This window comes from Geotrypetes seraphini, chromosome 13 (assembly GCF_902459505.1).
Source record: "Geotrypetes seraphini chromosome 13, aGeoSer1.1, whole genome shotgun sequence".
Taxonomy (NCBI): Eukaryota; Metazoa; Chordata; class Amphibia; order Gymnophiona; family Dermophiidae; genus Geotrypetes; species Geotrypetes seraphini.
In genome coordinates this window covers 74,793,728-74,806,217 of record NC_047096.1, presented here as the reverse complement: position 1 = coordinate 74,806,217, position 12,490 = coordinate 74,793,728, and the positions used below count along the sequence as shown (strand labels likewise).

Below are 12,490 nucleotides of genomic sequence, written 5' to 3'. Positions count from 1 at the left end.
TTATAATGCATAGACTTACTATAGGGAATTGCGCTCAGCACTGCTCAGCAAGTCTAGATGCATCTAAATAGTTAGACGTCCTTTAAAGAATCGCCTTTTAGGCGTCACATAGATGTCTTCACAACGTCTATAATGTTATCGCGTCTCATTATTATGACATCATTAGAATGGCGATTTTATGCTGTTTTTCATTAAAATTGTATGGAGCGAAATGCTGGCACTACTATTATATTTTAATCCTTTTTTATTATTATTTTGCTTCTGTCACAGGGAGCAGAGTGGGATTCAAACCAACAATGTCAGGATGCTAAGGCTGTAGCTTTAACCATTGCACCAAACAACTTCCGATAGTAAACTGCATGTCAATTCCAAAGCCAAGCTTATATCCTCTTGATTTACAAGCAGTCATTTCTCTAGGATAAATATCAAACATGTATCTTCAACACTTGTCCAATTCCTCTTTTGACCTCTATGTTCCTCAAAGTACATGAAAAAATATATATAAATCCTCTATTTTTTAGTAAGAGGACTGCTTGCAAAAGCAGCTCTATTTTTGTCCATTTATCCCCACTTTTGAAACTCACCCATCACCCACCATGTACAACATCCACATCAATACAGGCCCTATCTCACATGTCACTGGCATCACTTAGACGTGCTTGGGGCGTCCTCATATAGGTGAACGGGGCTTCTATTTTTTATGTTTAATAATGCATTACTCAAGCAAAGCACATGAAAAAATATATATATATTGCATACTAAACCTCATTTCCAAAAGGTTAAGAAAAGAAAAAGAGAAGCGCTACTCACAATGGCTGTGCTTCAGAGGAAGTGGATGTGTCTGATGCACAATCATGACATTATTGTGACATCATCATTATACACCTAGATGGCAAAATGCCAATAAAAAATAGGAATATGTGCTAGGGAAACTGACCATACTTGAGATTTGAACTCATAACCTTTAGAAGATGGAAACAGTGCCTTTAACCACTGAGCCACAGGCACTTTCTTTTAGGTATGGGTTTCTGCCATGTGAGATGATATCGTAGGACATCATAGCCCATCTCAGGGTAAAAATAAGTTTCTCTCTGGACCCTGAAAAGGGCAGAGTGCAAATGTAAACGACATAGTCCACAATCCATACTCTCTTATGAGACCAAAAAGAAGCTGTTAAGATACTGGGAGGGGGGGGGAGTTGTACCCATGACCTGTAGAAGATGGAAACAGTGCCTTTAACCATTAAACCACATAAGTTTTTGTTTAGACAGGGGTTCCTATTATTTTTTAGTGACAGTCTGCCATCTAGGTGCATATTGATAATGTCACAATGATGTCAAGATTGTGCATCAGACATGTCTACTTGATCTGAAGCACAACCATTGGGGTCCAGGTGGGCTTGGGGGGAGCGGGGTTCTGGCAGGAGGGACTGGGCATCCCTCCTGCCGATGTTCTTTGGGAGAGGGTTCCGGGGGTTATTTGTGAAGGGGGGTTCTGGCAGGAGGGACTGGACATACCTCCTGCCGATGATCTTTTGGAGGGAGGGTTCTGAAAGGAGGGACTGGAGGCTGGTGGCAGGAGGAATTGGGCACTCCTGCCGCGGACATTTATGAGGGGTAGCTTCAGGGGTTCAGTAGGAGGTAGAGGTAGCTTCAGGGGTAGCAGTAGCAGGAACTGGCATCCCTCCTGCCGGTAGTCTTCGCGGTGGGGAGGATCCCTGCCACAGCCGCTAAACTGATCATAGCAGGGAGATTCCCTTGCCATGATCAGTTCAGCGGCAACCCATTTCTCTAACCGGTGCCTGTGACATGGATGCCAGTTAGAGAATTGTGGTATCAGGCGGGCTTAGGCGTCTGTCCATGAGGACAGATGCAATTCTATATAAGACACTCATGTGCAATTCTCAAAAGCCGCTTTTTTATTTTTTGCTTTAGGGGAGATGCATCGCTGTTTCTGTGGTGTTGCATTGTATGCAGAGTCCAGCTTCTTGGTAGATCAGCTTAACCTTTGTCTACGTATTTCTATTTTATCTCCCCTTTTACAAAACTGTAGAGCATTTTTTAGTGCTGGCCGTGGTGGAAACCGCTCTGATGTTCATAATTCTATGAGTGTCTGAGCTGTTACCACTTGGTTAAAAACCGTACTACAGTTTTGTAAAAGGGGGAGGGGTTGGTTTGTGATTACATATTCCATACTAGGTGAAGGTGTTTTCTGTGTTCGAAAGACATAATTTTCTGTTAGGATTGACTGTGTAGGATTGATCTGTACTAGTCATAGAAACATAGAGTATGATGGCAGAAAAGGGCCGACGGCCCAACAGTCTGCCCACTCGAATAACCCACCCCCCTAAGCACTTCCTCGAAGTGAACCCACAAGTTTATCCCATTTATTCTTAAAATCGAGCACGTTGTTGGCCTCTACTACCTGAAGTGGAAGATCATTCCAACGATCAACCACCCTTTCGGTGAAGAAATGCTTTCTAATGTCACCATGAAATCTCCCACCACTGATTTTTAGCAGATGCCCTCTTGTCGCCGTAGGTTCTGTAAGGTAAAAGATGTCTTCTTTCATCTCCATACGGCCAGTAACATATCTGAATGTCTCTATCATGTCTCCCCTCTCTCTGCGTTGCTCGAGAGAGTATAGCTGCAACCTACCTAGACGTTCTTCATATGGGAGATCCTTGAGTCCTGAGACCATCCTAGTGGCCAATCTCTGAACTGACTCTATTCTCAGCACATCCTTTTGATAATGTGGCCTCCAAAATTGAACACAGTATTCCAGATGTGGTCTCACCATGGACCTTCGGGCTTTCGGCTGATGAAACTTCTCCGGATGCAACTCAGCCTTGGATGAAGCTTTCTCCACTTGATTGGCAGCCTTCATATCTTCACTAATGATAACTCCCAGGTCCCGTTCTGTAACAGTTCTAGTTAAGGTCTCACCGTTCAGAGTGGCTTGTTTAGTTTTACAGTGGGTGTATTGATGCTGCCTTTTACTAGGTACTCATGTGTGACATGTCGCTTGTTACTAAAAATCATGTTTTTCATACAGATTGGGGGGGTGTCACAAAATGATGGGCCCCAGGTGTCACATATGCTAGGTACGCCACTGCATCAGAGAGAGCGCCAATGCCAACACAGGCAGCAACCTCACGCCGTAGAAGTAAAAAAGGTACAAGGGAAGGTGAGGGGCACGCACGCATGGCATTGAGAGGAACGGGGTGGGGTGGAGAGGAGGAGGGGTGCCATGTCCTTAGGAAGATGGCACCCAGGGCAGCCCACCCACCTCGTTCCACCCCCTTACTACGCCACTGAGTCTAGGCTATTCTGGTCATGTTTTCTTTTGTTTGTTTTTTTTGCTTTCCTGTCTTTTTGATGGAATTCCATTTCCTTTTCTCTATTTAGGGGTAATTCTGTAACTGGCAGCAAAGTTGGGTACCTTAAATGCAGTGCACAGAACGAGAATTCTGTATAGCAGCATCTGGGCACCCAGATTCCATTATAGAATGTTAGTGTAAATTTACATTTGTTTGCCTATATTTGGATGCTCCCAACTATGCCATGTCAATAGCAGGCATGAAATGCACATGCCAAAATGTGGCACCTTAGGGCCTGATTCTGGAACTGGCGGCCGCTTTGGTAGGCGCCTGCAAAATGGGTGCCTGCCTTGTGCCAATCACCGGTAGGTGCTACGTCCAGAATCGCATCTATTTTTAGTACAGATGCCTTAAATGTAGGCAAACTCACACAAAAATGGCCAAGAAAGGGGAAATTGAACGACAGATCAACTAGCACCTTAGTTAAATGTAGGCAAGGCATCTGACTCATACCTACGGAATGCCTAAGGCCACTTCCAGTGTAAGTCACGCCTACGCCGGCCTTGGACGACCATAGGCGGGCCTAGACACCTCCATACTTGCGTGAACGATGCCTACATTGTAGGCATCATTCACTGCATTGATTTTTTTTGAATAACATGTGTCCCAATTGGTCTTTTAGACGGCAGTAGGATGCCTACTGCTGTCTACAATCGGACACCGTTTTTAGAATCAGGCCCTCAGTGCATAAATCAAAGTATTGCCTGTAAGTTACACATGTAAGTGGGCGCTTCATCCTACATGAATGCACCGTGGCATTTACACACTAAAGTAGTGATTCTTAACCTTTTTGGAGTCACGGACCCCTTTAAGAATCTGATGAAAGCTTTGGACTCCCTTCCCCACAAATATTCCCATAAACACAACTTTGCATACAATGAATATAATGTACAGTGGTACCTTGGATTACGAGCATGCTCATAATCCAAAATGCTCATTTATCAAAGCGAGTTTCCCCATAGGAAATAATGGAAACTCGCTTTGATACGTTCCCCCCCCCCCCCCCCGCTAGCAAAGACCCCGCTCAATGCTGGCGTTAAGGTCTAGTGCATGTGGCAATTTAGCGCATTAGGCCCTAACGCACCTTAGTTAAAGGAGCCCTTAGCTTTTAAGCCGCTAGACTGCCGGCCTTTTACTGTTCTTTAATTGCTTGTCTGCGCCGGGAAAGGACTAGTCAACATGTTTCGCTATTAAGCTTTGTCAAGGTCAGCCCCCTGCAGTGAAGAACAAAGCAAATAGATGAAGATTCAGTCCAATAATCTTGAAAAACTTTATTGCTTTAAAGTAATAAGTAATAAAATAAAGTAATCATGAGAAGATATCGAACTTCAAGGCTTAGCGCTGGATTTTTGTGTTAAAGACTGTCACGCAGTGGGGATGAAATATGGAGATTGAATGGATATCGCTGATCTGAGCTCCTCATTGGCTGACCTCATCTTATAGTTTCAGTTGCAGAGGGTATTTAAACAATTAGTTAAACACCGCGACCATCTTTGAACTAAGAGCAAGTCGGGATGGTACATGGTAATAATTAAGAGGTAAGAGCTTACAAGCTGGGTTTTGGAAAGAGGACATGTCCAGGTTTTCCCGGACATCAGGTAACCCTAATATGCCCTAGAGTGGAGTCATTTAGGGAGGCCCCGAAGGAAGAGGGTTCCTGGAGAGAGGCCTGAGGCAAGAGGTTTCTAGGAGAGAGCCTGAGGCAGAGGCTCTGGAAGAAAGTAAGTAGCCCTGGAGTTGGGTTCCTCTTGTTTGTGTGTATGGAAGTCATGAGAAGTCAGCTAAGGTAGGCCAAGCTGTACTTTGGATAAAATAATCCTGTTTAAGAGGTCTGGAGGGAGCCAAGTACCTAGCAAGATCCCAAAAAGTACAACAGATTTTATGCTGCTTATCCTAGGAATAAGCATGTTTTCTTTGGTGCAAATGATGGGGCCTAAAGTTAGACTTGACTCCCAATGCAAACTTTATAGAACAGCAATTTGGTGGCTTTATTTCAGCACTGATTTTTAGGTGCAATATATAAAAATTATCCCATATACCATAGGTAACCAAATATAAAGGATAAATAAAGCCACAGAAGAATAGCGAGGAAACAATTACATCTTATACAGCATTAACAGAATCATTGAAAGGGCCCTTTACTGGCAGAAATGGAGTCAAATGAGAAGGTTCCCAATAAAAGGTCTGAATGATAATGCACAACACATTTGCAAGGAAATTTCAAATGGAAAAGTATCCCATCTGTAACATGGCATTATAAGAGATTGCCTTTGGGTGGGGTTTTTTTCCAATCTAGAGTCGTATTTTAACAATGTAGCTCTCTTAGTACCAATTGCAGAAAAGGGAAAAGGACAGAGAAAATTGTGCAAGATCAGGGAAATTAAGGGGGATTTAGGAAGCAGAAGCATGCTGACACAGTGAATTCGTTCTCAGTTTAGCTATTGTAGGCCTGGGTAAAGAGCCATTTCTTTACTTCAGCTTTGAAATTCTTAAAAGAAAAGTTACTATGTACATATGACTAATAGGAGACCGTTCCAGGAGCCTGGTGCTAAGAAACAGAACGCTCTATGGCTAGTAGATTCCAGTTGCGCTGATTTAGCTCTCGGGAGCACTAGATGCTTCTCATTTATGGAATGTAAAACCCAACTAGGGGATATTCCAAGCAGGTCTTTCTATTCCCAGGATGAAATATGCCTCAAAACGCCCCCCCCCCCCACCCCTGGTGGTGCCCTTCAACTGCAAACCGCCAAATGACGTTCCTACGCCCACTTCATACCAACCCACTGGAATTGACTACCCTCGCGGTTAAGATCCCTTGAAGGACTCCTCAACTTCAGGAAAGCAATAAAAACAGACCTCTTCACCTAACTCCCATGACCGATAGATTACATTATATTGACACAAGATCCTCGGTATGCGTTGCATTAGGACAAAAACTTGTATTGGAAATTCTTGTAGTGTAACTGTGACAAATTTAACCTGTTAATTATATATTATGTAACCCGTCCTGAGCTCTTTGAGGAGGACAGAATAGAAAACGAGTTAAATAAATAAATACCGGATTGTAAGGCTTGCACGATAATCTGGTAAACCCAACCGAAGGCTTTGAATGTCAACATTACAACCTTATAAATGATTCTTTGTTTTACCAGCAACCAGAAGTGCATTTCCAGCAAATGCTTTATATGATCAGATCAACCCGCCTTGCGGAGGAGCATCATTGCCGTATTTTAAAGTCTTTGCCTTTTTATAAGGTGGACATGATCAGCATGCATAAATGAGGTTTCGATGATCAAATCTGAAAGCAAATAACGAGAGAATCAAAGCTTTCCATTTTAGATATCTAGATAATTTCAAGATAGTGAAACAGTATGACCAGACAAGATGGAGGGTTACTAAGGTGAAAGAAGAGGCATAATCAGTAGAAAAAAAAACATCACCATACAGGTCATTGATTAGACCTTGCCTAGATATTAATAAAAGTGTCACCTGAGTCTGAAATGCCTCTTCTGGCTTTTCCTTCTGACAACTACGAGCTCCTGTTACAAAGGCGCGTTAGGGCCTTAATGCGCAGAATAGCGTGCACTAAAATGCCGTGCGCACTAACCACTATAACGCACGCTAATCCAGTGCATGCGCTAAAAACGCTAGCGCACCTATGCTGGCCTAAGTCTGAGTTTAGATTTCAGTAAAGAAAATAGTGAACTTGTTAATTTGCTGGTGAAACTTAGTCTAAAATTGAGGGTTTGCAGAAAATGTGGTGGTCTCCGGGTTTGGCTGATGTGTAAGGGATCAGTGTTTTCCAAGGATGCAAATGCATTTGTCGTAGGGCCTGGGACTGTTTTCAAAGATCTGTTGTCAATAAAAATAGTCTAAATATTGTGTTATGACTTTCTGTTCAAAGAGCAGGGCTGGGGATGAGTTTATATGACTGTGTGATCTCCCTGCTGGCTTGATCTTGCAGCCCTGATGCATGCTGTGGTATTTGGGAATGTGACAGCTATCATCCAGCGCATGTACTCCCGTCGTTCCTTGTATCACACCAGGATGAAGGACCTGAAGGATTTTATTCGTGTCCATCGCCTCCCGCAGCAGCTAAAACAGAGAATGTTAGAGTACTTTCAGACTACGTGGTCAGTGAACAATGGCATTGACGCCAATGAGGTAAGAGACCATCAATTCAAGTTCTCAAGTTTCAAGTTTATTAAAAAACTAGTATTTTAGCCCGTTACATTAACGGGTGCTAGAATATATGTCTGTCTGTCTTTATTTCTGTCTCTCTCTCCCTCCCGCTGTCTTTCTTTCTGTCTGTCTCTCTCCCTGGCCCCCTTTGTCTGTCTGTCTTTCTGTGTCTCTCCCTGCCCCTGTGTCTTTCTTCTTTTCTTTCTGTCTCCTTTCCTCCCGCTGTCTGTCTTTCTTTCTGCTGTGGCTCCGCACACTTCTCTCTGTCACATCCAGCCAGGAAGGAAAGAGGAAATGATGTCAGCAAGGCAGGAGGCAGCAGAGAGAAGCCTTCAGGGCTGCAGTAGGCAACAAATATAAATCTATGGCCATTGGTGATATATCATTCCAAAAACGGATTTGATGGTTTTCTTGAGAGATCCCAAGTATATAATATTGCAGTAGTCTAAGGTACTTAAGATCAAGGATTGAACCAGCAATCGAAAGGAAAAGAAATTGAAGTATTGTTTAATGGTACTAAGGCCTGGAGTTCACTCACTTTGTGTGCTGAAGTGACTGCCAGCAAAAGTAAGGCCTTTTAGGTCGGGTACTTCAGGTGACAAGTGGTGCAAAGGGAGCTTTCATCAGCTGGGTAAAGACAACATTGGGATCCTATGACACCGACAGGGGCTTGCAGAGTTCCCCATATTCATGATCCATCCTCCCAGATCACTTCAAACAGATGATCTACCAAACACAGCATTTCCTTAGCACTTAACACTCTCTTTCCAGGACTGGTTCCCAGCTTAGCCCAACACCTTCTAGAGCAATGGTTCCCAATCCTGTCCTGGAGGACCATCAGCCAATCGGGTTTTTTAGGCTAGCCCTAATGAATATGCATGAGAGAGATTTGCATATAATGGAAGTGAGAGACATGCAAATCTGCTCCATGCATATTCATTAGGGCTGTCCTGAAAACCCGATTGGCCTGGTGGTCCTCCAGGACAGGGTTGGGAACCACTGTTCTAGAGTTCCCTCTGGATATACATCAAACATGTACCTTCCAAGTTCTGTCCTACCTTGACGATCCTAGAACCACACTGCTTCCCTGATCCTCTCCGTAGGTACTAAGGCACAGCTTCAAAACCCTCAAAACTAAAGAACTGGCTTTCCTCGACAAAAATCTTCTACCTTATGAATCTAACAGATCTTTAAGATCCTCTGGACAACATAAGAACATAAGAAGTGCCATCTCCGAAACAGACCCTAGGTCCATCAAGTCTGGCGATCTGCACATGCAGAGGCCCCGCCAGGTGTACCCTGGCATAGTTTTAGTCCCCATATCACTCTAAGCTTACCCATGTCACTTTATGCCACTCATAAGGAGATGCACATCTAACTTACCCTTAAATCCTAGAACGGTGGATTCCGCAATTACCTCTTCTGGGAGAGCATTCCAGGTGTCCACCACTCGTTGCGTGAAGCAGAACTTCCTGATATTTGTCCTGAACTTGTCCCCCCTTAGCTTCAGTCCATATCTTCTTGTCCGTGTCACATTGGACATTGTAAATCATTTTTTTTCCTGCTCTATTTGGTCGATTCCTTTCAGTATTTTGAAAGTCTCGATCCTATCCCCTCGCAGTCTCCTCTTCTCAAGGGAGAACAATCCCAGTCTCTTAAATCATTCCTCGTATTCCAAGTTCTCCATACCCTTTATTAGCTTCGTTGCTCGTCTCTGCACCCTCTCGAGTGTTTTTATATCCTTCTTTAGGTATGGAGACCAATGTTGGACACAGTATTCCAAGTGTGGTCTGACCATCGCTCTATAAAGCGGCATTATTACTTTCTCTGATCTACTCGTGATTCCCTTCTTTATCATGCCTAGAATTCTATTTGCGTTCTTCGCTGCCGCCGCACATTGTGCCAACAGCTTCAGGGTCCTATTGATTAATACGCCCAGGTCCTTTTCCTGTTCGGTTTTTCCCAGAGTTGCACCTGACACTTGTCTGGGTTTTGGAAAGCCCCGACGAGCTCTAGCCACATCTGCAGGGCCTCTGAGCGTGCGCGGATGACGTCGCACACATCCGCGCGTGCTCCAGGCCCTCCAGACACGACTGGAGCTCGTCCCGGAGAAGAGAGGAAGTTTTGTGGGGGCAGGGCTTGGGGCAGACCTGGGTGGGGCTGGAGGTAGAACTGTGAGGGGCCAGAGATTTATTGTTATTATTATTACCTTGTATCTTAACGTATGTTCAAATTTGGATTTTATAGTAATTCGCTTAGTGTTTTATTTGTTATCATTATTTTGTATTTTATTGTACATCCAAATTTGGATTTTAATGTACATCGCTTAGTATTTTATGTATAAGCGATTCATCAAATTTCGAATAAACTTGAAACTTGAGAGATAGAACTGAGCGGGGCTGGAAGCAGAACGGGGCTGGGTCATGTGTCTGGGGTTTCCGGGAGAAAAATGTGGTAACCCCTAAGCAACAGACTCCCACTTTTGCGGGTCATTTCCTGCACTCCCACTCAGGAACCGGGATCTCCCATTGAGCAGCTTTCCCTTCCAGTGGCAGCAGGAAACACCTTAATCATGGGACTAGTCTCACAATAAGAACTGGGAGACTGGTCCCACCACAGCAGGCGATGACATTTTATTAACATATCTCATGCTACTACTGGAAGAGGAAATGACTTTTGGTGCTGTGGGCTGCCATTGGGGTGTGGCGGGAGCTTGGTAAAGGTCTAGGCGGGGCTAGATGGAGCTGTTATCAACAGAAGAACAAGTGGGGAATGGGATAGACCATGTCAACCTTGGGGTAGACAATCTTTATATGTACAAATCAACTTACAATTATAATACACATAAATTCACATAAAGTCCAAATGTATATAAAGTCCTCTTTTGGAATAATGTTCTGGGGTCGTTGATTACAATATTCCAAAACAGGACTTTCTATACATTTGAACTTTCTTATGTGAATTTATGTGTATTATAATTGTAAGTTGATTTGTACAAGTACAGATTGTCTACCCCAAGGCTGACGTGGTCTATTCCACTCCCCACTTGTTCTTCTGTTGCTTGACTTTACGTGGGGTTTCTGTTCCCTATTTTTGGTCCAGTATTGGAGCTGTTATCAGCCTGGCCCCATACTGTGTTCCTAAGCTGCCAGTCTGTCATCACTGCCATTGATCAGACATCCATGGAGAGGAGAAAGTGAAGAACTGTTGGCCTTTTAAAGCCATTAATGTTTATAATGAATATCCTGTATTCTGGGGATCCAGTGGCCATCCTAATAACATCTGTCTCTTAACAGCTGTTACATAAATGGCCTCTCCTTTCTCCCTATGCAACGGGCCTACCTCAATGGCCATTTTAATAAGATGATGGCCGCCCCTCCTGTTTTATTAATTGTCACATCTGTCCTTTGACAGCTGCTGAGAGACTTCCCAGACGAGCTGCGTGCAGACATCGCAATGCACCTGAACAAGAATATCTTGCAGCTGCCGCTGTTTGAATCAGCAAGTCGTGGTTGCCTAAGAGCACTCTCTCTGCATATCAAGACCTCATTCTGCGCACCGGGAGAATATCTTCTCCGACAGGGAGATGCCCTCCAAGCTAACTACTTTGTGTGCTCGGGCTCTCTTGAAGTTCTGAAAAACAACATGGTTCTGGCCATCTTGGGTGAGAAGAGCTACAAGGTTCTCCCCTGGTCCCTCCCAAAACAGACCAGATGACCCCCCCCACACACTTTGCCTCTGACTTTATATACCCCCTCCTTTACAAAGCAGCGCGAGCATTTTTTAATGCCTGCCGCTGCGGTAACAGCTTCAAAGCTCATAGAGCGTCCAAGCTGCTACCGCCACGGCTGGCGCCCAAAATGCTAGGGCGGCTTTGTAAAGGAGAGGATAATTAATATTTGGGTGTCCATGCAATATTGACGTGTAAATGCCAGCTTTTAGACATCTAAAACAAGAACAGAGCTTCTAAAATAACCACCATAACGACCTCCGTGCACTCCGTGCCAACTAGATTTCTTGCAGCTGCTGTATCATCTCTCACGCAGACCTTTTATATTTTTATTGTTATGCCTTGTTTTTGCGGTTTGTACAAAATCCTTTGGAAGAATACAATTTATTTTCAAAATGTAGCTTTTATTCTTTCCAAAAGGCACTTCAACCCAACCCTCTCCTGGCTGCGTAAATTGCTCTAAATAGCTGCCAAAATAGTCTTTAGAAACTCCAAAGCCATTTGAACCCCTTTCATAGTCATAAGTACATAAGTAGTCGCCTCCGCCGGGGCAGACCAGAGGTCCATCCAGCCCAGCGGTCCGCTCACGCAGCGGCCCATCAGGCATATTGCCTGGTCAGCGGTCCCTGACTAATTTTATGCCTACCTCTACACTTATCTCTAAACCTTCCACTGCTCTTATCTGTACCCCTCAATCCCTTTGTCTTCCAGGAACCTATCCAGGTCATCCTTGAAACCCTGTACTGTGCTATTTCTTATCACGGCCTCCGGAAGGGTGTTCCATGTGTCCACCACCCTCTGTGTAAAAAAGAACTTCCTTGCGTTTGTTTTAAACCTGTCCCCCTTCAATTTCATCGAGTGACCCCTTGTTCTTGTGGTTTCTTTCAAATTGAAAAATCTGTCTTTTTCAACCTTTTTGATGCCCCTCAGGATCTTGAAGGTCTCTATCATATCTCCTCTGAGTCTCCGCTTTTCCAGGGAGAACAGCCCCAGCTTCTTCAATCTGTCAGTGTATGTAAGGTTTTCCATACCCTTAATCAGTTTAGTTGCTCTTCTCTGGACTCCCTCAAGCATTGCCATGTCCTTTTTGAGGTACGGTGACCAGTACTGTACACAGTATTCCAGATGCGGGCGCACCATAGCCCGGTACAGTGGCAGGATGACTTCCTTCGTTCTGGTCGAGATACCCTTCTTAATGA

General features: G+C 44.1%; 1 protein-coding gene across 1 annotated transcript in view; it reads left to right on the top strand.

Moving 5' to 3' along the window:
* Window positions 1-12,490, top strand: part of LOC117347455 (potassium voltage-gated channel subfamily H member 4-like) — a 188,320-nt gene that overhangs the window by 153,079 nt on the left and 22,751 nt on the right. The window contains exons 9-10 of the mRNA XM_033918434.1: window positions 7,344-7,543; window positions 10,976-11,225. Coding sequence (XP_033774325.1) covers window positions 7,344-7,543; window positions 10,976-11,225 — 450 coding nt within the window. The remainder of the gene's footprint in view (window positions 1-7,343; window positions 7,544-10,975; window positions 11,226-12,490) is intronic.